Source organism: Erpetoichthys calabaricus, chromosome 1, assembly GCF_900747795.2.
Source record: "Erpetoichthys calabaricus chromosome 1, fErpCal1.3, whole genome shotgun sequence".
Lineage (NCBI taxonomy): Eukaryota > Metazoa > Chordata > Cladistia > Polypteriformes > Polypteridae > Erpetoichthys > Erpetoichthys calabaricus.
In genome coordinates, this window is record NC_041394.2 from 27,868,727 (window position 1) to 27,894,281 (window position 25,555).

A 25,555-nucleotide genomic window follows, 5' to 3' on the forward strand; every position below is an offset into this window, starting at 1 on the left:
AAAAAATCTGTAAGGGTTCCAGGCCACGAGACCGCCCAGTCCCCTCTGGGCATTCTACCTAACATAAATGAAATAGTCCTCTTTGTAGTTCGGTTTTTTCACGGAGTCACTTGATGCTGATGGTCATACAGACGTCTGGCTTTTAATCCATCCATCATTGTTGGAACATCATGGTGCTTTGGGTAGATGGTGGTGGCTCATGCCACCATCAACAGGACACCGGAAAAGGAAACAAAGAGTAGGGGTTAGTACAGATTTTGAATAAATAGTTATTATAATGGATATACAGAGTATCAGGAATAAATTACAGTGAAGTTATGAGAAGGCCATGTTAAAATGTGTTTTCAGTAGTTTTTTTAAAGTGCTCCACTGTATTAGCCTGGCGAATTCCTACTGGCAGGCTATTCCAGATTTTAGGTGCATAACAGCAGAAGGCCGCCTCACCACTTTTTTTAAGTTTTGCTCTTGGAATTCTAAGGAGACACTCAGTTGAGGATCTGAGGTTACGATTTGGAATATAAGGTGTCAGACATTCCGATATATAAGCCGGGGCGAGGTTATTTAAAGCTTTAGAAACCATAAGCAGAATTTTAAAGTCAATTCTGAATGACACAGGTAACCAGTGTAGTGACATCAAAACTGGAGAAATGTGTTCGGATTTTCTTTTCCTGGTAAGGATTCTAGCAGCTGCATTCTGCACTAGTTGCAAACGATTGATGTCTTTTTTGGGTAGACCTGACAGGAGTGCGTTACAGTAATCTTGCCGACTGAAAACAAACGCATGAACTAATTTCTCTGCATCTTTCGATGATATAAGAGGTCTAACTTTTGCTATGTTTCTTAGGTGAAAAAATGCTGTCCTAGTGATCTGATTAATATGCGATTTAAAATTCAGATTACAATCAACGGTTACCCCTAAGCTTTTTACCTCCGATTTGACTTTTAATCCTAATGCATCCAGTTTATTTCTAATAGCCTCATTGTATCCATTATTGCCAATCACTAAGATTTCGTTTTTTTCTTTATTTAATTTGAGAAAGTTACTATTCATCCATTCTGAGATACAAGTTAGACATTGTGTTAGCGAATCAAGAGATTTGGGGTCATCAGGTGCTATTCATAAATACAGCTGTGTGTCATCACAAGCTGTGTACAGCACAATCACATTAATCATGTATTTGATTACAGTATTGTGGGAGCCTATCTTACAGTGTCAAGTACAAGGCAGGAACAAAACTAGTCCTCTCCAGGACACACTCGTAGCAGAACTTAAATTTGACTTTGTGGTAGTACCACTTTGACTCCCATAGTATGGTCCATTAAATCGTTGATTTTTAGAAGGCGTTGCCTGCAGTACTTGGACAGATTGATCACCAAGGGGCATTCCAATCAGGATTCAGAAGTGACCCACTAATCAGTTTAGTTGTGAGTGTACCACATCAACAGGCTAGGGACAGTCTCTGGAAAAATCTCAAATGCACATTGGTGGTGTTCCCTTATTTAAGCAGCTCCACTGCTACAGCAATAGCTAATTTTAATATCTTTTGTAATCTTCAAATATTCCAGAGCTGAAGTTTGAACAAAATGTGTATCTTTATCCACCAGGGAGTCCCCTACAGAAATATAATTCCAGGAGGCCTTTCACCCAAGAGGACCATCATCATTCGGGGCATGGTGCTTCCAGGTGCTGGCAGGTAAGCAGATTGTGTTGGCATTGATTTAAATTTCTAAAGAGTATTGCACTAATATATATAATCTCTCTCAAGCAAAGCTGATATTGCTCAGCCACTGCACATTTTCATTATCCTCCTGTATACTGAAGGGTGGGTATGAATAATGACCAAAATGCCTATAGCTGTTGTGATCCAAGTTCAAGGCCATTATGCAGATCAATGAGACCACCGCAATATTCTATCAGGTATTTAACTTGATTGGACTAACAATTGGTTTTACCAAATTATCACACAAGTTGTACATTATCTTAAACTTAAAATGCACAGGTCCATACCTGTGGAAGAATGGAGGTGTTGAGAGATGGCAGCAGAGTTTTTAAACAGATTTTTTAATGGAATCTTGGAAAGTGCTTGAGGCGTGAAGTGTATTGGTACTGATTTTTAAGAATAGGCGGTATGGGCAGAGTTGTAGTAACTATAGGGGGATAAAATTTGATGAGCCACAGCATGAAATTATGAGAAAGATTAGTGGAAGCTAGGTTAAGAAGTGAGCTGATGATTAATGAGCAGCAGTATGGTTTCATGCCAAGAAAGAGCACCACAGATGCAATGTTTGCTCTGAGGATGTTAATGGAGAAGTTTAGAGAAGGCCAGAAGGAGTTTCATTGTGTTTTTGTGGACCTGAAGAAAGCATATGACAGGGTGCCTCGAGAGGAGCTGTGGTATTGTATGAGGAATTCGGGAGTGGCAGAGAAGTATGTAAGAGTTGTACAGGATATGTACGAGGGAAGTGTGACCATGGTGAGGACTCCAGTAGGAGTGACTGATGCATTCAAAGTGGAGGTGGGATTACATCAGGGATCGGCTCTGACCTCTATTTGCAATGTTGATGGACAAGTTGACAGACAAGATTAGACCGGAGTCCCCATGGACTGTGATGTTTGCTGATGACCTTGTGATCTGTATCAATAGTAGGGAGCAGGTTGAGGAGACCCTGGAGAGGTGGAGATATGCTCTAGAGAGGAGAGGAATGAAGGTCAGTAGGAACAAGACCAAATACATGTGTGTAAATGAGAGGGAGGACAGTGGAATGGTGAGAATGCAGGTAGTACAGTTGGCGAAGGTGGAGGAGTTTAAATATTTGGGATGAACAGTACAGAGTAATGGGGATTGTGGAAGAGGTGAAAGAGTGCAGGCAGGGTGGAAAAGTGTTGGAAGTAATTTGTGACAGATGGATATCAGCAAGAGTGAAAGGGAAGGTCTACAGGACGGTAGTGAGACCAGCTATGTTTATATGAGTTGGAGACGGTGACACTTACCAGAAAACTGAAGACAGAGCTGGAGGTGCCAGAATTAGAGGTTATGATTTGCATTGAGTGTGACGAGGATGGACAGGATTAGAAATGAGTACATTAGAGGGTCAGTGAAGGTTGGGAGACACAGGCGAGATTGCATTGGTTTGGACATTTACAGAGGAGAGATGCAGGGTTATATTGTGAAAAGGATGTTAAGGATAGTGTTGCCAGGCAAAAGGAAAAGGCCTAAGAAAAGGCTTATGGATGTGGTGACAGAGGACATGCAGGTGATGGGTGTAACAGAGCAAGATGTAGAGGACAGGAAGATATGGAAAAAAATGATTCGGGTGCTCCCTTTAGGGGTTGCCACAGCGGAAGAAGAAGAATGCAGTAACTTTAAAAGCTGCTGTTAACTGTGAGAGAATTAGTTCAAAAACATCAATGTGACTGATGCGTCACTGAAATGCACAGCAAAATGAGATTTTTTTTTTTTTTTTTCTGTTCGTTGTCATGCTGCCAGGAGTTTCTAAAATGCCAATGCCAAAAAGGTCTGCAAAGGACTTGTGGATGATCAAAACCTCCTGTAACATTAAACCATTTTTCATGACAAGTTTTATAAATCTTGACTTTTGTGTAAGAATTTCTGAGCATAAGCATGTTTTTATATGTGAGTCACCAGATTCTTTATAAACGGCAGGTGCCCTTGTAGCCTGCCATCCTCCAACTGTTAGAACAAGTAAGGCATATAGGAAAGAGTGAGCTAGATTCCATAAAGAGTACATTTTTAATTTCCCTTTTGTATTCTCAACTGCTCCATCAGTGAGTGCATTTACATTTGCTTTAATAGCCCAGTTAGTCACAGAAATCTGGTTTCAAATATGTCCTGCATATCATTATTCCAGTTAGAAAATAACCAGGGTGTTGGTCTTTGAGAAACATTTTAACACATGTACTTTATATGTCAGTTTTAATAATCCAGTTATTTGACTGATTTAAAGGCTTGAGCATTTTTAATTAAATGTTGAAGCTTGGCAGCATAATCTTGAGACCGTCTCCTTACTTGTTTTCAGATTCATGGCAGCCGTTGGGGTTTTTTTGAAAACCAGGATTCTGAGTTAACCAAGTTAAGCACCTTATCCCAGTTTTGAGTGTGCATGTTAATGCTTTCATTGAGACAATCAATGGCAGTTAAAGTTGGTAGGCAGGTAGTACTGGATTGTGTGGCCACAGGGAGGACTAAGTGGGTATGACAGCAGCCTAGTAGATGTGTCTGGCATGAGAGGACATATGAGATACACAACAGAATGGCCACACCAGAGTTTGTTCTAGTGGTCTGATAGTGGAATTTGATGGAAGGTGTCAGTGAAGGCGAATTGATTTGTTTAGAATAACAGGTGGGTGACAGTCAGCCGTCCATGGATGGCCATAGTGGTGCCAGTGTTGTCATGAACAGAATATTCATATTGACCCTAACCTTAACCCATCCAAGTTTTTCAAGAAAGAAAAACACAAAGGTGTGGCTGCAATATGCTCAGCAGGAATGAATAAACATTTGTCTAGTCTGTTAGTTGATGCTGAGTGAAGAAAAAGCCCACAAGCTACTGTCTCCATCCTGTTGGGTTTTAACATTGGAAGCAGGTGTTGCAGCTACAGCAGTGTAGGGGTGAACAGATGTAATTTTGACCATCCCCCTCATGATCAGCAAATGATTCAAAAGGATAAAGTCTGGAACGTTATAGCGATTTCATCTAAGCGAAGGATTCCAATACAGTCATACAAACTCAATCTAGTCAAGCATCAGTGGGATAATATGGTATGAGCTGCTCAGAGTAGACCTCTACCAGATCATTTATTATGAAAATGGGAAGACATTGGCCTTCTTGAAACCATTGTTCATCTACGACCAGTTCAGGCTGTCCTGAGGCCATCTTATTAGGTAGTGAATAATAGTGTGAAGAATAATCTGTAAAAGAAAGTGAGTGAATGTGGCTTGATTAACACCCACTGCCATCTCCCTTCCTGACTCTAGGTTTCACATCAACTTCAAGGTTAGCTACACGGGTGATATTGTGTTCCACTTGAGTGCTTGCTTAAGGGAATACATTGTCATAAGAAACAGCTTCCTGGGCGGCTGCTGGGGCCAAGAAGAGAGGGAACTGGAGTTCAACCCCTTCCAACTGGGACAGTACTTTGATGTGAGTATCACCCTTTCCTGATGGTAACTTGTATCTGTCATGAGATGCTGAAGAGTTCATGAAGGTGCTGGACAAAATCGAGGCAGCCGGGCCTCTGTACTGCTTTTTGGGTGTTGTTCCATTGTTTGCCTAATTATAGTTTTACCAGTAACGGCGCACTGCACGATTAATGTGCAGTGAATACACTTGACTTAAGCATTCCTAGTTTTCATCCTCCGTTCGCTTAGCATCCGTTTGCTCAGAGGTTGATGTGCTTACTGTTTCCTGAGCAGCTCTTCTTCTCTCCACCCTAGCGGCCCACTTCTTCTTTCGTTGGCATCTTTTCGCGTTAAAACTGATTAAGTCGGTGTTTGTGTTGCAATTACTTAGTACGTTTTCCTTAATTTTTCACTTAAGCTGGCACTTACTGTAAGTCTTCAGATTGAAGAGTTAGGTGAAGTGACGGCGAAGGTGGTAGGGATGAGAATGGCGCCCGTACGCACAACCACACGGCTGCACTGCTGGCCATTGACAAGAGTTGATTCTACAGTAAAATAAAAGAAATAACCTTGGAGGTCAATCATCACCCCAAAAGCGGATAGTAGACTTCACGTAGTATGTGTACCAAATTCCAGGTCAATAGGTCAAATGGTTTGCGAGCTACAGGTGATTTAAAATCCTGGACAGCCATGGTGTGTATATGTATAATATATATATATGTATATGTGTGTATGTGTATACACACACTCCGCTTGTGAATAGTGGGATCCTATTAAGTTTCCCATTGCTTTAAATATGACACAAATGTAAGGTTGTCATGTCTCCATGTGCATCAGACTATCTACTTTCGTAATATTCCTTTTCAATTATACGGCAGAATCTGTACAAACTGTGCATGGGAAATTGGTCCATCGTGGCATGCTCACAAATTCAGCTACACTCTTCCATATCCAGCCATTTTAGACTATCTGCTCAGCTAAAACCCAAGTCTTTTGGAATGAGGGCATGAATATCTTCAAAAATAGTGATGGGGCCCTTTTGAAATCTGAGACTCCTGTGCCCTGTGTGTTTACCTAGGAGTAAAGTTGTGGGAAATAAGTCTTAAACTTCCACTCACTCCAGTTTATCAGAAGATGCAGGGAAGTGTTTTTTTTTTTTTTGTCTAAGACTGTGGAGTTCACTGTTCTTCCTTTTCTTCCCATCAGATGTCCATTCGCTCTGGCCACCGGCGTTTCAAAGTATATGTAAATGGACAGCACCTCTGCAGCTTCCACCACCGCTTCCATGAGTTTCAGCAAGTGGACACACTAGAGGTTGAAGGCGACGTCCAGATCTCTTACGTCCAGTTTTAGTTTCTCCACTATGCCAGAATTGCTTTGTGTTCAATGTCGCTACACAGAAGTGTCCTCCCTCAGTTCAAAGTGACCTGACCACTCTGGCTGAAAAGAGCTGTTAAATTTTAACATCTCTTGCTCTTTCTAGATTTGTAATAGTAATATTTTTTTAATGGATCTGGTATTTCATTTAATAAAGTTATGCTCAACAAAATCATTTTCATGTCTTTGTTAGTTGGAAATCCACTTAGATGTCAGTGTGCAGAATGAACAGTTCAGCATGCAGTATGGAGGATTACATTATCTGAAAGACTAATGAAAACGCAAAGACCAATCTTTTATTTTTTCCCCATTTATGATTAATGTGAGATCTTAAAGCCAATGGAAAGAAGTCCCAACATCTGCTTCACTGCCAGTCTTTGTGTTTTCATTCATGCTTTCTTCCAATACTGCAGTAAAGAATGAAGAAAATTAGCTGATGTCCTTCCATGTCTACTGGACTTCCAAAAATCTGCAGTTTTGAAGGTTAGTGTGGTGTTTTGGTTGGAGGAGAAATGATGCTGCAGTATCTTCTCTTGGATGGCAGAAGTGTGAAAAGTCCATGTGAGGGGGTGTAAGGGGTCCTGCACAATGCTGCAGGCCTTGTGAACACTGCATTGGTAAAATATGTCCTGTAGTGAAGTGTCACCCCAATAATGTTCTCTGCTGTCTTCACTATCCTTTGCAGGCGCATGCAGTCGGATATGTTGCAGTTGCCATACCAGACAGTGATGCAGCTGGTCAGAACACTCTCAATGGTGCCTCTGTAGAACATTGTGAGGATGGAAGGGGGAAGACTTGCTCGCTTCAGCTGCCTCAGGAAGTGTAGTCTCTGCTGGGCTTTGATTAGTGATGAGGTGTTGTGTCCACGCAAGTTCCTCAGTTATGTGCACACCGAGGAACTTGGTACTCTTAACAGTCTCCACATCTAAACCATTGATGCTGAGTGGGATGTGGGCAGGACGTGATTTTCTGAAGTCCATGATTCTCTTTTGCCTTGTCAAGTCTTGTCTTGAGTGGACATGTTAGCGTTTCTCCTGGGTGCCTTCAGGACACGCTGAAGGGAAGCTTGAGAATTTATATTTCTTATAGCCTGGAAACACTCATGAGTCATGGGGATGGAACCACAGGAGTACTTCCAGGTTGAAGAAGTCCACAAGTCTCCATCGGACCTAGAAATGCACACACATCACGTGGTTAGAAGGACAGAAGCACTTCCGGGTCAAAGACTATTTTTAAAGGGATGGTGAAGACTCATCAAGAGAGCCAGAGTTGGGTGGGAGGAGTGGAGGAGAGATTTCTGAATAGTGATTGTTACTTTGATTGTGTATGGTGGTGGAGGTGTTTTTGGGCACTGCATCGAGAAGAAAAACCATTAAAGATCTTCTTGATGATTTTACCCTGTGTGCAGTGTGTCTGTCTGTTGGGTTGAAAGAGGTAACAGCAACCTCTAGCATTCACAAAGGTAATATAAGAGTCGTATCCTTTAAGTTACCGTATTTACTCACATTTAAATTCTCCCACGGATAAGTCGGGATTTGATTTTTATCATATAATTTCTGGTATTTTATAATGTCAGTTGTATAAATTGAATGCAGAAAACTGAAGCTATTGGTCCAAGAGATTATGATATGCTAACGCCCACCTGATAGAGAACCACGGATCACAGTGCCTTTTTTTTCTATGTGGGTGAGGCAATGTGCTGTATCAGTAGGTGCTCCTAACCTCTCTCTCTATTGTGCCTTACGTGACCACATGGTAATACCCAAACTATTCTGAAGCAACGTTTGCACTAATTTGTGTTTTTTGTATCTCATACCCTCATCCACCTTTATCATAAGAGCATCCCTTATCTACGATGAAGCATTTGATCAGAAGAAAATATGTTGCTGGTTTTAAATTAAGTCATTGAATTGGCGAAAGAAATTGGTAACTGCGCTTCTGCAACAAAATTCGATACGTCTGAGAAACTGATGTGAGATTGGAGGAGGCAAGAAGATGAAAAAAAAAAATAAGTGTTGCATTTTTGAACGGGCGTATAAGGCTGGGTTTTTTTTTTTTTTTTTTTTTTTTTTAGGATTGATTTTTTTCGGATTTTAAGACCCAACTTATACATGAGTATATATGTGAATTTTAATGGTAAATTTTCTTTAGTCTGCTTAGCTTTAACTTGAATATAATATAGCTTAACATAGATTCAGTTTAACCCCCTATATGAGTTATAGAAAATGGAATGTTGATAATCTTAACTCTGTGTGACAGTAGATTAACCTATAGATTGAAGTTAGATGGCTAGAAAGAAACATTAACGGTCAGATAGATATTAAAGGCATAATGTTTTCTGCCTAGAAAATGCATAGAAACCTTAAGAAATGTAACCTAGAATATCATAACTTCATCTTTTTTCCTTTTATTTTTTGTTTACTAGCAACTTTTTTACACTATTTTTTGTGTGAACTGTTTGTTTTGAATTTCACCAAAATCATAAAAAATGAAGACAGTTGGACTGTAGAGTGTTGTTTGTATGATGTGTCTTACTGGTGCCGAAATAGCTATCTGGTAGCAGCATTTGAACTATTTGGAAACCCTTGTCAAATGCAGCTACATAAGTCAGAAAACTGCCATTGGAGGACCTTAATGCTAAAAGAACTGATATAAAACAAGGTACTGTGCCTTACTTATTCACTTACCCGCTTACTAGACTCTGCATGCTGACTGTGATTGAATATAGAAGGAGCAAAGAAGCTGTGACGGCGCTTAAAGAATTGTGGGGCAAACGCTGTAGTCGTCTTTTAAATAATCTTGTATATGTCAAGTAGAGTAGAAGGTGTGTTTTTTTTTTTTTTTTATTATAATTGAATTTATTAAAATCAAATAACATTCCATACAAGCAAGTCCAAGTTTTACAAAACTGGGTTCGAAACAATTTAAGCCCCACCACTGAGAAGGAGAGCCAGGCCAACAGAGTAAAACTTTAATAGTAGGAAAAATAAGTAAATAAATGATTAGAATTAAAAGGGAAGAGAATCCGCTCACTCAATTTAAATGCTTATTCCAAAATGTTTGATTTTTTTTTTTTCCAATTTCCGATAATATACAGTATAACATCAGTTACCCACTGACTTAGAATAGGAGAGTTACGATTCTTCCAGTTGAATAAGATAAATCTATGTGCCAATAGTGAAGTAAAGGCAATTCCAGTTTGTTTGTCCTTCTCCACTTTAAGCCCATCAGGAAGCCCACCAAACAGTTATTGGATTAGGAGGGATTGTGACAGCAATGCTGTCTGAAAAGCATTTAAAGATTTCGGTCCAGAACGTTGTTAGTTTGATGCAGGCCCAAAACATATGGCCCAATGAGGCTGGAACTTGATTGCAACATTCTCAGGTTGGCTCTTGCCCTGGAGAGTAGAAGCTTTTAATGAGCAATGGTTGAAGCGATGGATCCAGCTAGTCAGCAATCTGAAAAGAAGAGAGAACGCAGCAGGTTCCCACCATCGTCCACAGGAAACAAACAAGAATTAAATTGACTTAGAGAGCTCACCCCACTTCCTCTGGACAATCTCCTTAACACTGACAGACAATGAGAGCCTTAAAATACTGTATGTAAGAAATTATGATGAAGTAAAAAAAAGTTGTTCAAGGCAGATGTATTTTAAGTTATGCCAAAAATATGACCATCTTCGGCTAAGGATCTGTACTGGGATCCAGAAGGTTGCCGGTTCGAATCCCCGTCACTGCCAAAACAGATCCTACTCTGCCGGGCCCTTGAGCAAGACCCTTAACCTGTAATTGCTCCGGGGTGCTGTACAATGACTGACCCTGCGCTCTGACCCCAAGGGGTATGCGAAAAACTAACAAATTCCTAATACAAGAAATTGTATAAGGCGAAATAAAGAACAAAAAACAAAAAAAAAAAGTCTTCATGATTAACTAATGGCTTTACTGAGTTCTGATAAGGACCGCAAAAAGTACTGTAAGGATCATAAAACTAATATGAAGAGTTAATGAGTTTACAGGGACTATACATAACTGGATTCAAGATATGAGAGCACAATCTCAATCTCCAGAGTGACATACTATAATAAGCGTACATTATAATGGCTTAATAAAGGATTTAGTAATCTTAACCTGGAAACAATGTCCAAACAGTAGTCCAGCCTGAGAGTCGCATCGCTCATATTCTTTGTCTGTAAAGACCAACGTTGTAGCACGCATGAAGGCAAAAGCCGAGCATGTGATACTTGTCGCAAATACAAAAGCTGCTAAAAAGAGGAGAGCCTTAGAAATGGAGGATGTGCAACTAAAGGTTCAAAGAGAAATGGAAGGAGTGCAGCTGAGAGCTTAGCATCCAGTAGTGATGTGATCATGTGGTTGGTGATCATAAATGTTCCACCTCCATGCTCCACGCTATCTGTTAGTGTTTTGCAAGCCTTTCTTGCATTTGTCATAGTGTTCTTCCAGAAAGATGTAAAGTGCTAATGTTTTGGCGGTATGAGTCTATTTTGAGACATGGATTAACTGTTTCAGTGACTGTAATGCATTTTGGAGGGGAGATTAACTGCATGGCCAAGCTGTTTTGAGACCATGACTTCTGTACTGCAGAATATTTCTTAGTAATTGAAAAAAAACAGTAAAGTCTCTTTTAAAGCAAATGCAATAATCGGGACTTCCTGGAAATTAAAAATTCAAAGGTGTCAACATCAGCACCATCAAGCTGAAGAGTGGTGAGACCCCAAGCTCCATTAGCACTCTGCAAGACAGGAAAGCCAACTGTGAAGTGAACTGCTTGTATTAGACAATCAACCAGTTAGATTTTTATTCGAGTGAGAGAGGAGACTGGTGCAAGGTATCCCACATTTATTAAAGTACCAACTGTCTGAAAATGTGAAGCAGCTTTTAAAAAGTCAGAACATAGCCTGAAACATCCCAACATGCAAAAAATATTAACATTTTATGCATTTTACAGCATGCGTGTTTAGAGACTCATTATCAAGTTGACGATAATGAATGTTAAAAACCAAGATATAAGCATTATTCGTTTGTCACATTTTCACCATTTTTTATTGTTTTTCATCATTATTTACTGTCCTGTTTTGCTCACATGATTTGCATCACACTGTGTCACATAACTAACGACTGATGCTATTTAAGACTGCACTTTAGCTTTGAAATACGATTAATTTGTAATCAATTTGATTTCCATTTCATTCATTGGTGAGGGGCAAATAATTTGCAGTGTGGTTTTCAAATTTTGGCTGCATGTTAGGTTTTGTGTGTTCGCTCGATTTTTTTTTTTTTTTTTGGTTTTCTTGGTTTTGATTGAGAGATCTTTAACTAAATTGCCATTAAAATGTTACCTTTTCCCAACACGTTTTCAATATTAGGGACAGTCGATAGGTCTGACAGAAGAAACTGCTCGTGAACAAAATTGGAGCAACGTTGAACCTTTGAGCAAAAGCTGAAGCAGGGAAAACTTAGCAGAAAGTTCTGAACTCTGGCTTGTTTATTGTAATTCCTCATAATGGTTTTGCTCCTTTCAAGGTGAGAAACCATATACTTTTAAATATGGTCAAAAATGGACCAGGAGATGAAATAAAAAACCTATGAGCAGGGAGTAGTGGCAACATTGATATGGGGGATAAAAAACAGAAAATGGCAGCAGCAGTGCAGAAGAGTTTGTGAACATTTATCAAGTGTAATGACTTCTTTCTGAAGTACAGCCCTGTTTGAGCATGATATCCATCACCTGTAATCCATTCATTCTCAACCTGACTTTTAAATCATAGGCACGAAAATAATTATTAGTTGTTTGGTAAAGTGATGAAAACTCTTCAAAGAGACTAATCTATGTGACATCTACTTGTCACCCTCCCTGATGTTGGGCTTGTGGGCTTCAAATGCCAGTGTTCTCCTGCAGTCCGCTTTCAAATGAGACAAATTCATTCTACATACCTGCACTTCTGACATGAAGGAACAGGCTGTTTGCTTTTCTATTCACCTTTCTGGATTAGTAGGTTAGATGAGAAAAACCAGTTTGACCAACAATTCAGGAGCACTGAAACAGGGGCAAATGTTTAGCTAATGACACTGACTCACCAAGGGAATGGTATGAAAATCAGCAGATGTCCGTCCCTACGCCCCGCCTGCCAGCTCTTCTTTTGAGAGCTCACTGTGCTAATGAAAAGCCTGTTGTGAAGAGTCGCCTTTATGATGGCCCCAGAGGGCAAAATGCAAAAACAAACAAGTTAGAAAATGTAAGCATGGTGTAAAATTCAGGTGCCTTCGATGGCTTTGCAGGCACTGCTAGCCCTCAAATGACTGCTTGTCCATCACAAGGACCCCACTTGCTTTCACACACACACACACACACACACACATACAGTGACAGTTTGCAATTGGAAAATAAATAAATGAATATAACCTAAAACAAAAACTATTGTAAATAATTCCTTCTAGGCTTGAGCATGTCTGGTTGTTTTAATTTTTTATAAAATGAGACTTGCAAAGCTATTCACTTGTAACAAATGTTAGGGAATAAAAAAGTGAATGGTAAACAGTAGTACAGTGGGTGACCATTATAGGTATCGGGTGAATGTGGCACTTTAATGGTAAATTATCGGCTGACCAGATTTTCAAAATCCCAAACCAGGACACTTGTGTTACATGTATGCCTAAACACAAAACCCATTCTCATTATTTTAATGCAGGGCTGTGGGAACAAGTACTCTGTGTTTGTCCTGTTTTGTTGCATTACAACCTGGAATTTAAAATGCAGCTTTGGGGGGTTAGCACCATTTTGATTTACACAAAATACTTTTTATTGTGATACAAACAATAATTAAGGCAATAAAACATAAATCGTGAGTATGCATAGGTATTCACCCCCCAAAAAAATCAATACTTTGTTGAGCCCTCATGTGCTACAAGTCTCTTTGGGAATGTCTCCACTGGCTCAGCACATCATGTCACTGGGATTTTCACCCATTCCTCAAGGCCATATGGTGAAAAATTGATGGGCGGAGTGGTGGCTATGAGGCTAGGGATCTGCACTGGCAATCGGAAGGTTGCCGGTTCGAATTCCATAAACACCAAAAGTGACTCTACTTCATTGGGCCCTTGAGCAAGACCCTCAACCTGCAATTGCTCCATCCTGGGTATGACGTTAATCTGCATCCAGCCCTGCAAGTAGGCCCTCCAACTGGCAGGGAAAACTTGAGGGTTGGTGGCAGAATTGACACTCCAACCACCATTGAAAATCTCACACTGTTCCATTCCATCTGAACTAGTGTGGTGCTGAGGTGTCACCCGTCACATGGCTGCACTCAGGTTCTAATCTGGGATCCCAAGGTGGTTTGTCACGTGGTGGGTGCAGCAATGCACTGTATCATCGCGTGCGCCTAACCTTAACCTTTTAACCTCCAGGTCAAACTGCTCCAACTCCTTCAAGTTTTGATGGGTTGTGCTGGCGTACAACAATCTCAGAGTCATGCCACAGCTTCGCAATTACTGTAGACTGAGGTCTTGGCTTTGACCTGGCCATTTCAAGACATTAAAATGTTTCCCTTTTAACCATGCGAGTGTAGCTTTACCAGTATGTTTAGGGTCACTGTCCTACTGGAAGGTAACCTTTTGTCCCAGTCTCAAATCTCAGGTAGACTGATATAGGTTTGTGGAGCAAAAACTTTAGTGTTTTTGCCTTGATGGGAGTGATAGGATGCGTTAGCGCCACAAAATATCCAGCTAAGAAAAAGTAAGGTTAAACTGTAACGCCTCTGTAAATTGTATTGTGCAAGATAAGCAAGGCTGGAATGCTAAATATGTTAAACCGCAAATATGTAGGAAACTGTGATGGCTTGATGGCCATGCGGGAATGGACTTTAAACAATCAGAATAAAGGAGATAAAGTGTACAGTGCAAGATCAGTATGTGGATGTGAGAAATAAGCAGATCAATGAAGTACTGCGTTGCATGATTGATGCATGCTCCTGAAAGGACCAATCCGTTTAAATGTTCTGTTTTATCACGTGTTGTATACTCTGTGGCCACCAGGGGGTGCCAGAGAGCCGAAGAACCCTAGTCACAGTAATAATAATAATTCTTTGAGTAGTGAGAAAAAGCGCTATATAAATGCAAAGCGCTCAACAATTGCAGGTCAAAGGCCCAACAGAGCAGAGTCTGTCTTATACAGTTTGTTTCAAATAAATTTTTGAAATCTGCTCTTTTATTTTGAATAGCCCTGTGTTGTAGTGTTGGCACCGAGGGCCGCAATGGATGGCTTTCTTTGCTCTTTACATGGCTCTTTGAAGTGGCTTGATATCCTTAAACGGACTGCTTGCCTTTTGCCGCACTAATTGGAAAAGCATGTGACTCTGCAGGCTTTCCATTTATATAGGTGCCACTGCCATTAGTGATGTAATATCGGCTCATACTTGGGTGGCTCATCTCTGGCTTATGTACCTTGCCAGTGCCGTTACATATCCCTCCCGCTGAAATCACTGTCCCCAGCAACCTCTTCCAACTCCTTGCAGTGGCACACAAACTTGTTGCAACAGTTTAAAGGTCTTCTCTCCTCCTTCAGTCGTGCAGCTGTTGACGAGGGCACATCGGCACCTGTTTGTCAAATGGCACAGTGGGGGTGTTTAATGCTGTGTTTTCATGCAGTTCAACAGAGGCGTTCAATGCTGGGCAGTAGTAGGCAAACAGGTAAACCTCTTTGTGTGGAGATGCGGATGTACCAATCTCTTGGCTTTATTCCTTTAGTGAACTGGAGCTACATACTGTGTTCCGGGTCTGGATATCCGCTTTGGGACTCTCTTTCTGCTGCTGCTTCACCACGTCTCTACTGTCTGCCTTGTTGTCAGGGTAGTTACCACTGGCCCCGTTTTTCACAGCTCAATTAGGGTGTGCAGCAGCAACTCGATCTGCCACACCTTTCCCCATCTCCATGAGCCTGAAGCTCTGCCAGCATCCACGTATCCAGGGTAATGGACCTTGGAAGATGTAAAAGCGGTGGTGGAGCTGCAGACGTAGCAGTCTCTCAGCTGTCTTTCCCCCAAAACTACTGCTGCAAACGTCACTCCAGATTACAAATTTGAGCTTTGAGACTCACCAGCAATTTCTCGGAAGAGCCAGTCAAGTCTGTTTTAGGTCTCTGAGGCACTCAATACTCTGTTAAATCAGACTAGTCTTTTTATCCCGCTTCTAGCACCAATGTAGTGTTGGCGCCAAGTGCCACAATCGATTGATTCTCTGCTCTTTACATGGCTATTTGAGGTGCCTCACTGTCCTTAAAAGGACTGCTCACCTTTTGATGCACTAGTTGGAAAAAGCATGTGATGTTGCAGGCTTGCCATTTATATAGTCATCTCTGCCATTGGTCATGTAATGCCAGCTCGTACTTGGGTGATTCATCCCTGGCTAATGCTGCTTGTCAGCACCATTACAATATATACTGTATAAGGTATTTTATTTTCATTCCACTTCAACAATCTGGACTATATTGTTTAGTCCATTACATAAAATCCAAATGAAAATGCATTTAAATTCAAGATTTTAATGCAATGAAACAGAACTAACACTGAACACTGTCCCAAGGTATTGTACATATTCCACATAGGCCTACATGATGTACATACAGTACACGCATGAGAAATGAGTTTTTGTGTCTTACCAGTCTGCAGCCTCTTTTATCAAACCTCCATTAAACTTTACCTATTGCCCAGAAGAGCCGACATACTGCCAATTCAGCAACTGCATGATATGTTTATCTCTTCATTGCCAAATGACCTTTCCATACCATAAATGATTTGTTAACAATCAGGTATGTAGACTTTAGTGACTCTCTTTATCAGGTTTATTTTCAAAAGGGATTTCACACTGCTGTGCAAACTAACAGGTAACAAAATGCAAAATATCTAACAAGTAAGCTGGAGAGTTTTTCAGTCATGATCTACTGTCCATGAGACATTTCAAATAAAAGTTTTGTTGGCCCGTACATCTCAATATCAGGCTTCGGAATTATCAGCACTGAATGCAAAGAAAGCCAGCAGCTAGTGATGACATCAGAGCTCATTAGCAACCTGGATTTTGCTTTCAGCGTGTACCGCTCGCATGCATGGGACCGAGGGGCAAGTAAACGCAAAAGTCCCTAACTACCTCTGCCTGTCAACAAGCCATTGCACAAAGTAATATGAAAATGTATACATGATAATATACTGAACTTAATACTTATTAAGTACTGTTGATTCCAAGTATTTAAACTCATCCACCTTCGCCAACTCTACTCCCTGCATCCTCACCATTCCACCGACCTCCCTCTCATTCACATACATGTATTCTGTTTTGTTCCTACTGACCTTCATTCCTCTCCTCTCTTGAGCATATCTCCACCTCTCCAGGGTCTCCTCAACCTGATCCCTACTCTCACTACAATATCATCAGCAAACATAAAATCCTTACACTGGTTCCAGGTTAAGTTTAGGGCTGATTTTCAAAATCCTCCTTTTTACATATAAAGCATTAAATGGCCAAGGTCTGGCTTACTTGTTTGAACTTATCATGACTTTCAAACCAGAGTGCACATTAAGATCTCAAGGTGCCGGTCTGCTAACGATTCCAAGAATTAATAAAATAACCATGGGAGGACGAGCTTTTAGTGGAATGGTCTGCCTGCTACTAGAAGACATGCCCCTTCGGTCTCAGCTTTTAAATCCCGGCTGAAGACTTGTTACTTCAGTTTAGCACACCCTGACAAGAGCTGCTGATTAACTGTACAGACTGCATCTCTGTTGTTTAGTCATTAGCACTAAAACATAAGTAACATGATAGTTAGAATTGGATATTAACCCTCACCTATTCTGTTTGTCTTCTCGGTACTCAAATGTGGCACTTGGTGGCACGGCCCACCTGCCAAGTTGTTTTTCCTGCCTAAGGCAAAGTCATCCCTGATGGAGGATTGCAGGAATCGTTGGGTAGAGGGGTCCTTTAATCGGATTGGCTGGCCCAGCGCTGACTCAGCTGTGGAATGGCCAATAGGGGGAGGCAGCTTAATGGCTGAGGTCTTCAGGACTCTAAATCCAAATCATATTATGGGATATCATGTACTGTTAAATTCTGTTCCATACTTGTAATTTTTTTATTTTTTATACTGTATTGAGGATTTGTTCTGTGTATTGTATTGACCCCCTTCTTTTTGACACCCACTGCACGCCCAGCTTACCTGAAAGGGGTCTTTTTTTGAACTGCCTTTCCCAAGGTTTCTTCCATTTTTTCCCTACAAGGGTTTTTTTTGGGAGTTTTTCCTTGTCTTCTTACAGAGTCAAGGCTGGGGGGCTGTCACAGGGCATGGCCTGTTAAAGCCTATTGCGTCACTTCTTGTGTGATTTTGGGCTATACATAAATAAATTGTATTGTATTGTATCATAGTCCATGGGGACTCCTGTCTAATCTTGTCTTTCAACCTGTCCATCACCATTGCAAATAAGATAGGTCTCAGAGCCGATCCCTGATGTAATCCCACCTCCACCTTGAATTCATCACTCACTTCTACAGCAAACCTCACCACAGTCACACTTCCCTCGTACATATCCTGTACAACTCTTACGTAGTTCTCTGCCACTCACTACTTCCTCGTACAATACCACAGCTCCTCTCGAGGCACCCTGTCATATGCTTTCTCCAGGTCCACAAAGATGCAATGCAATTCATTCTGGTCTTCTCTATACTTCTCCATCAACATCCTCGGAGCAAACATGAAAGGCCAAAACAAAATTAAAATTCAACACTTTTTGGAGAGCATTTTACAAACCAATTAGTTTTTGGTAGTTGAAAATAGCTTTTCAATGTGGATGGAAAGCCAATAAAATTTTTTTTTTTGTGGGTGAAAACCCCATTTCAGTGTGGACAGATGGACAAATTTACGCATTTTGACAATGATTTGTTTTTCGGTGGTCATAAAACAACAGTTCAATGAGTATGTAAAGTGTAAATGAATCATAAAAAGACGTATTTTCAAAAGTATCCTATTTATCATGGAGTAGGGCTCAGTCAGAAATTTCTTGCATGCCATCATTTGAATTGGTGTCTTAATTATGATGAATTGTAATTTGCAAAGCAGACTTCCTATCTTCAAACCTGCTCTTTAGTAATTGAACAAACACTTAATGTTTTTAGAATTCTTTCTAAAAAATTAATTAAAAAAAAAAAAAAAAAAAAAACGGCCAACCATTTTTTAAATAGTTTTATTAAAAGAAAAGCAGATATGTGCCCTGAGTGTTGAAAATCTGCACATCCTCGCAGCCACTCTCAGGCACAGAGAGATTTTCTCACATACAACGTATACAAACTGTACATAGATCTGTAGACTTGTTTTGCTATTTATATAGAACTCTTTTAAAAATGATAAAGTATTTTCTTCTGGACAGACACACCAAATGTGTATTCTACAGTACAAACACAAATCTCCTCATAGATAAAGGCACATTGGTTAGAAAGTTAAAATTTTAAATGCATGGTTAGCTCAAGTTCTGCCTCTCCTGTTGCATTCCTCTTATTGCACCCAGAAAATACAGAAATTAAATAACTCGGATGAACATTTTTACACATCCTGCTTGCTTCATAGGGGAGTAACCAAAAGGCCTCCTAAGTTAGGCCTGTCATAACCCATACGTCACACGGAAACAGTGGAATTCTTGGGTTTAGCTGATCTTATTTTCAAATTAATCAGAAACTTACTGTGACTTCCCTGTACTGCTCTTATAGCTTCAAGTGAGATTTGACTCATATTGCTAGAGCTGTGTTTCCAGCATTAACCCAATAAACTGGAAGAAGCCTAGATGTGCGTGTAATGTTATAGTAGTCAACCGGATGGCACACCCACTTAGCAAGTCGACTTTCAGAAGAAGACAAAATAATTAATTTAACAGTACATTAGTATTAGTGATGAGTGAAATAATGTGATTGAAATTAAGTTTGCAGTGGAACTCTGATTAATAAAAAAAAATGTACAAAACAAATTTCGCTTTTATTAAAATTTGTGACATTGACACATGAAAAATGTCTTTTAGTTCCTGTCTTGAAGCGATTTCATGCCTTAATTCTGTATGCATCTGTGTGTCATTTACTATTTAAATACAGATCTCTAGTGAAAATAAATTACCAGACTCATTTCTGGTCATGTGTAGACATATTGTGGTGCTGTCAGACGTGTATTGTGGATATTCTACTGGTAAAATCTTGTTGATCTGAGTCCCAAAGAAACTGAAAGCTCAATAACGTGGAGTCTACATACCATCAAGCTCATCTGCAGAAATCAAGAAACTGGAAAGGACAGTTTCAAGTTAACAGTCGACCAGGTGGGAGGCAGGCAACTTTCTGTGTCGTGAGACTTTCCTGTGGACAAAATCCAGTAATGAGTATGATGGTATGTCTTCATGTGGAAAATATGCAGCAGGTCAAATAAAAAAAAACACATTGTGCTCCTCTGCAGTGATGTGAACGAGAGGCAAAAACATAATCGGTTTTACCAGTGTAGGCAATTACCTGCATTACACAGCTGTGGAAAAGAACACAGATAAATACAGAACTGTGAATGAGGTTTTAGGTCAGAATATTCATTATCATTTTCACCCCTAAAAAACTTTGAAGCTCCCCAAAAAATGTTTTTAATGAATTTGGCATTTTTAAAATGATCTGTAAAACAAATTTTAGCACTAGTTTCTTAAAACTATATGCAAATCGAAACTCTACTCTTTTTGCTCAGCACTAATTAGATGAATTTTGATGAGGACTGGCAATTCATTCCATCAAAGTTCACCAGTCCTATTCACTGGTTTTCATAATTTAATCACCAGACAATACCAAGACAGACAGAATGTGACTGCGTTTGAGTGAGCCAACAGCTAAAGAATTACAGTTGCTTTGCTTCAGTCTTGTAACTTGGTACAAAGCATGGTAGATGCTGGAGGGTTTTTCACACTCGCTTTCATGGCCATATGATCAGTGGCATTTGAGCGACAAACACTATTACAACTTGTGCTGCTCAAGCGCTGGTCTGTCCTAATGTGTAGAAGTTCATCTTCAAATTAAACCAGCAGACATAGCGCAAATGAGGCTGAGTTTGCTAAATGAACATTAGTGTCGACTTTGTTCATTCTTTTGATTAAAGTGATATGTAGAAGATAGAAATCAGGTTAGGGTTAGGTTAAAGTTAAGAGTAACATACTCCGTTTAGCTAAAAGTACAAAAAAAATCATAAGTGAAAAAATAGCATTTTACTGTTCACCATGGCAACAGGCATAACATAAACTTTGTACAATCCTTCTAAACTTTGAACAATTCCTTCATCCTTATTTTCAAATCATAGCGCGGATGACGCAGAGACAAATTAACAAGTTCAACGTACTGATGACAGATCAGATGGAGCAGGGACAAAGTGGTGGCCAGACTAGGGGTGGGTTTAACAAGTTTGGGATTCCATTGTCCCCTTAGGGTGAATTTGGTTTGTGCTTGATAGTATAATGGCAGCCTCATGTTCAGGGATAATGTGCCTTTACTATTGTAATAGGTTAGAGTCTGAGTGTAGGGATCACAGCAGATCAGAGTCTGAGGAGATTATGACGTATTAATCAATTGCATCCGATATGCAGAAAAGGTGATTTGCTTCTATAAAATCACTCTGTAACTATGCCAGTAATTTAAAGGGTTAAAAACATCAAAAACAAGCAAACAAAAAAAAAGTGCTGTTGTATATAGTGTCAGTCTATAAGAATCTTTACAAGTATAGAGCTACAAAATGGTTGTATGTGTATATATGTTATAGAGCACAGGCATGCTAAATGGCCGGCTCACGGACATTGGGAGAGTCAAAGGCAGGAACTGAACTGGCGTTTGTGTGGGTTAAACCATATTAAATATGTCATCCATTTACTGTGCGCTCCATGCCCACAACAGTGTAGTTCTTGACACATTTTTATTATCTTTGAAGCGCAGGGAGGTTGAGTTATTTAGAGGCCCAGGATGCCTAAACATCAAGGCCGGTTACTTTGCACAGCACCATTCTGCAGTATGGTGGCACAGTGGATAGTGCTGCTGCTAACTCTGACTTAAATTCTATGTTTGGTTGTTGTCTGTGGGGAGTTCGCATGTTGTGTCTGGGATGTACTGCTGGTGTAATCTCAACAGCATTTGTTGGTTTGATGGATGACTTCAAATTAGCCCCGTGTGTGTGTGTGAGAGAGGGCCCTCTGTGTTTGTCAGTGACCCTGGTGTGTGTGTGTGTATGAGTGACCCCTATATGTGTGAGGGGGCTCTCTGTGCATGAGTGGGCCCTTGTTAATAACTGAGAGGGTCCTGTGTGTTTACCATTGTCCTCTGGTTAGTGAGTGTCAGGGTCCTGTGTGTGTGCATGTGTGACTCAGCGGACCCTATGTGGGCCCTGTGTGTCTCAATAGGACCCTGTTTGTGACAATGGGCTCTATGTGTATCAGTGTGTTTTGTGTGTGTATCAGCAAGCCCTGTTACTGAGCGAGTGTGCCTGGTGTATGTGTGTGTTTAATTAGGACCATTGTTTGTATCTGTGGGACCTGTTTGTGTGTGTGGCAGTGGACCCTATGTATGAGTGGGCCCTGTTTGTCTCAATAGGACCGATGTGTGTGTGTCACTGTTTGTGTCAATGGGCTCTATGTGTGGCAGTTGGTTCTGTGTGTGCAGCAGCGGGCCCCGTTACTGAGTGAGTGGGCTGTGTGTGTGTGTAATTAGGACCAGTGTTTATAGCTGTGGGACCCGTTTGTGTGTGTCAGTGGGCCATGTATATCTCAGTAGGACCAATGTGTGTGTCAGTGGGCTCTATGTGTGTCAGTTGGTTCTGTGTGTTTCATCAATGGGCCCTGTTAATGAGTGAGTGGGGCCGCTGTATGTGTCTAGGCATCCCATGTGCATCAGTGGGCTTTATATGCATTAGTGGGCCCTGTGTGTGTCAATGGACTCCATGTGTGTCAGTTGGTCCCGTTTGTGAGTGAGTGAGCCCTGACAGACACAGATACCAAGAATTGGATTAGATCAATTGACCAAGCTTTATTTCTGTCATTTTCTATTAAATTTCTTTTCTTGCAGTTGTAATGGTCTTATTCTGATTATACAGATAAAAATAAAATCACCAATAATCTGGATGACATGATTTAGCCACTGTATTGTCGTTTAAGATATGGTTCCTGTTACACTGGACTATATGCACCCCATGTCCTTGAATCAGCTCGGTCATCGGCCTTTAACTGCAGTGCAAAAGGGCTACCAGTTAAAAGGGCTGCTGTTAGAATTTGGAGGGGTTGAACTGGTTCAAGATGTGGTAGAGAACTGGGCCTTGATGGACATCAATTCCCAACTACTTCTTGCTGATTTGATTTATTGCTGGGTGGATGAGTAGTGATTTGGCCACCTTTATTAAGTAAGCTGATATGTATTTTCTATCACATATGATAAAGTTCTGTATTTGAATCCATTTTTGTTTATCAGGGGATGATGATATGTTGTATGTTAGTTGGACATGTGTGTTACATTTTCACTGTACTTAGTACCACTACTTATGCTTTAATAAACTGGCAAACTGAAAGGCAGTAAGAGCAGAAGGTATGTGATGCTTTCCTAAAAGGTAGTGCAGATAAAACCAAGAAATAGAATGACATCACATTCTGGTTGTTGATGGGACGGTAAAGTAGAGGAGAGCATATTGTTGTCTGCATAACATGCCACACAGTTACTTCTGACAGTCTCATCCTGCTTTACAGGACACAGTGACACGCTGTCACAAAGTGCATAAAGTCATACAATCAAAACTCATACAAATCAGGGCAACAGAGTTAGCACGCGGCGGGCTCAACTGCCACATCCTTCCAAGCTCCCCTTTGAGGTCAGAAGAGCAAACTGGCTAAAAGACGAGGATGCAGCATGAAAAGAGAATGCAGAGCAGAAAGGCACAAGATATGTAGGAAAGTTATATTAGTGCAAAATATATGGTGGAAGTTTGTGTCCCCCTTTGAAATTATTACTCTATTGTGCTTTAGCTAGTGACCCTATGTCGTAAGTAGATAATTAATACAAAAGTTCAGTAAATCCATGTTTTCTTTGGTCTTCAGAAGAAGCCGTCCATTCAACGGTTCTTTTTTGTTCAGAGACTTGAACAAGGACTGAGTCAGTCAATGGGGAGCTGGCGCACTCTCTTACACTTGAAGTATTGTTTCATTGTCCACTCACAACCTCCAAAATTCCACAAAGAGGTGTTACATTTGACCCAGACCTCTTTGTCTTTGTGCCATCTTATAGGCCAGAAACAAAACTCCATTGACACCATCAGTGGTTAGGTCTCCAGTACACTCAAGTCGTCCATTCACTCTTTAACTGGCCCCATTATGAAGCTTGCCAACATTGCTTATCAGCAGGGAGTGCGGTGGCAGTGACAAGCATACATTCACACACTGATCATCTCAAATACAAAAAAATAAGAAGAAAATGGAAGAAAGTTCCTGACATTAAAAATAAACATCTCACAATGATATATGAGTAGAAACTGGATCAACATGGAGATGAAAGAAGGGACTGGATGTGGGACTGGAATGAGTGACACCGGTGTTTAAATCCTCACTGACCATAGATCCAATAAACGGGCTTGTCCTTTGGCACAACATGTACATTTTAAGGATCTACTTATTAGCATGAGCACATTCAGATCTCCATCTTGTCCTTTCATCGCACTTCTTTTTGAGGTCATTAATCCTATCTGGGTCCCCAGGTTCTCCAGACTTGATGATTCTCTTCCATCTTTTGTCACCAGAGCTACAATGGTAATGTTGTATGTTTCCTGTCTGGGTGATTTATTGGGACACCATTATGGAATTCAGTCAATCAAGAGTGATATCCTGGCAGTGAAGGACCATCTTGTCTATGATGCTGGGAGCTGGATTTGTAAGGCAGAGCTCAAGCTGGTCTGAAGTTCTAACCAGGATTCAGTTGCCTTCAAAGTTGCAATTTGAATCCCACATATTCCCTTTTTATGGTTTAAAAAACTAGAATTGAACTCAAAAATGTAACCAATACCAATCAAATGCTGTAGAAGTCCAATGACTTGTATGCAGAACACATCCAAGGAAAAGCCTCACAATGGACTGGTTAGGTATTGGAAGGTTTTTTTGGGGCACATCAACAAACAAGAGTGTGGCCTTCTTTTGATGGCCATACAATGAAGCCAACTGAAGAAGGTAGTTGAGTTTAGCTATTTCCTTCACTGAAATCCAGAAGAGTTCTGCTCCTGAGGGACATTTGTCATTGTTCATGGGGTGGCTTATAAAGCACACCATGGACAGTAGAGGGCAGTGCTGGTCCTTCCCCATCAAGTTGGCTAGCATTCTCTGTCTGGTTCAAACTTTCCAAAGACTCACTAAGAAGTCTGGTAGTCTCATGCTGAGGGCATAGGACATAACGGCCTGGTGGGTGGATATCTGCCGTGACAGTGGTGCCTCCCTTAGTGGGGGCACTAAGAAAAGAACAAGGAAGGTGTTTGAGACTATCAGGAGGTTCACTTCCCCCTACTGCACCTAGCTCACCAGCGTCATTCCTACTCTGAGAACCAGGTTCCTCCATATTGACATACAGAATTTCTTCAGGATCTTGAAGGTCTGGTAGATCCTCCTGAATTTTTTCCAGCTCACAGCGTAGATGCTCAAATCCAGGCCTCTCTTTTGGACTTAAAAGCCAGCATGAAAACATCAGAGTATATCTAAAGTCAAAGAGAAACACAGTTTAAGCAAAGAGTCAGCAGTAGCCAAATATCAAATAATGAAAACAGCACAATAAAAACATGCGGGTGCACATTTGTATAAAATATCTCTGTATATATAAAGCATTAGGACGTCTGTCCACCTGTGTGTCCAACATCCATACCCTTTCTCGGGTGTAATGTTGTCTGGCATCCTTAAAAGGGCAGGATAGTCTGATGAATAAAAGCAAGTGGCCTGCTTAAGACAGTAAACTGTGTAGTTTATGTTTGTG

The 25,555-nt window shown here is 40.6% G+C and overlaps 2 protein-coding genes across 3 annotated transcripts in view; one reads left to right on the forward strand and one right to left on the reverse strand.

The window, feature by feature from the left end:
- Positions 1-6,701, forward strand: part of LOC114645385 (galectin-4-like) — a 53,467-nt gene extending 46,766 nt beyond the window's left edge. The window contains exons 11-13 of the mRNA XM_028793248.2: positions 1,606-1,694; positions 4,998-5,163; positions 6,348-6,701. Coding sequence (XP_028649081.2) covers positions 1,606-1,694; positions 4,998-5,163; positions 6,348-6,494 — 402 coding nt within the window. The 3' untranslated portion in view covers positions 6,495-6,701. The remainder of the gene's footprint in view (positions 1-1,605; positions 1,695-4,997; positions 5,164-6,347) is intronic.
- Positions 6,702-18,740: 12,039 nt separating this feature from the next.
- The window catches only part of LOC114647942 (tyrosine-protein kinase receptor UFO), a 241,509-nt gene continuing 234,694 nt past the window's right edge, over positions 18,741-25,555 (reverse strand). For both annotated transcript variants that reach the window (XM_028796666.2, XM_028796656.2), the window contains exon 20: positions 18,741-25,283. In XM_028796666.2, the coding sequence (XP_028652499.1) occupies positions 24,830-25,283 (454 nt within the window). In that variant the 3' untranslated portion in view covers positions 18,741-24,829. The remainder of the gene's footprint in view (positions 25,284-25,555) is intronic.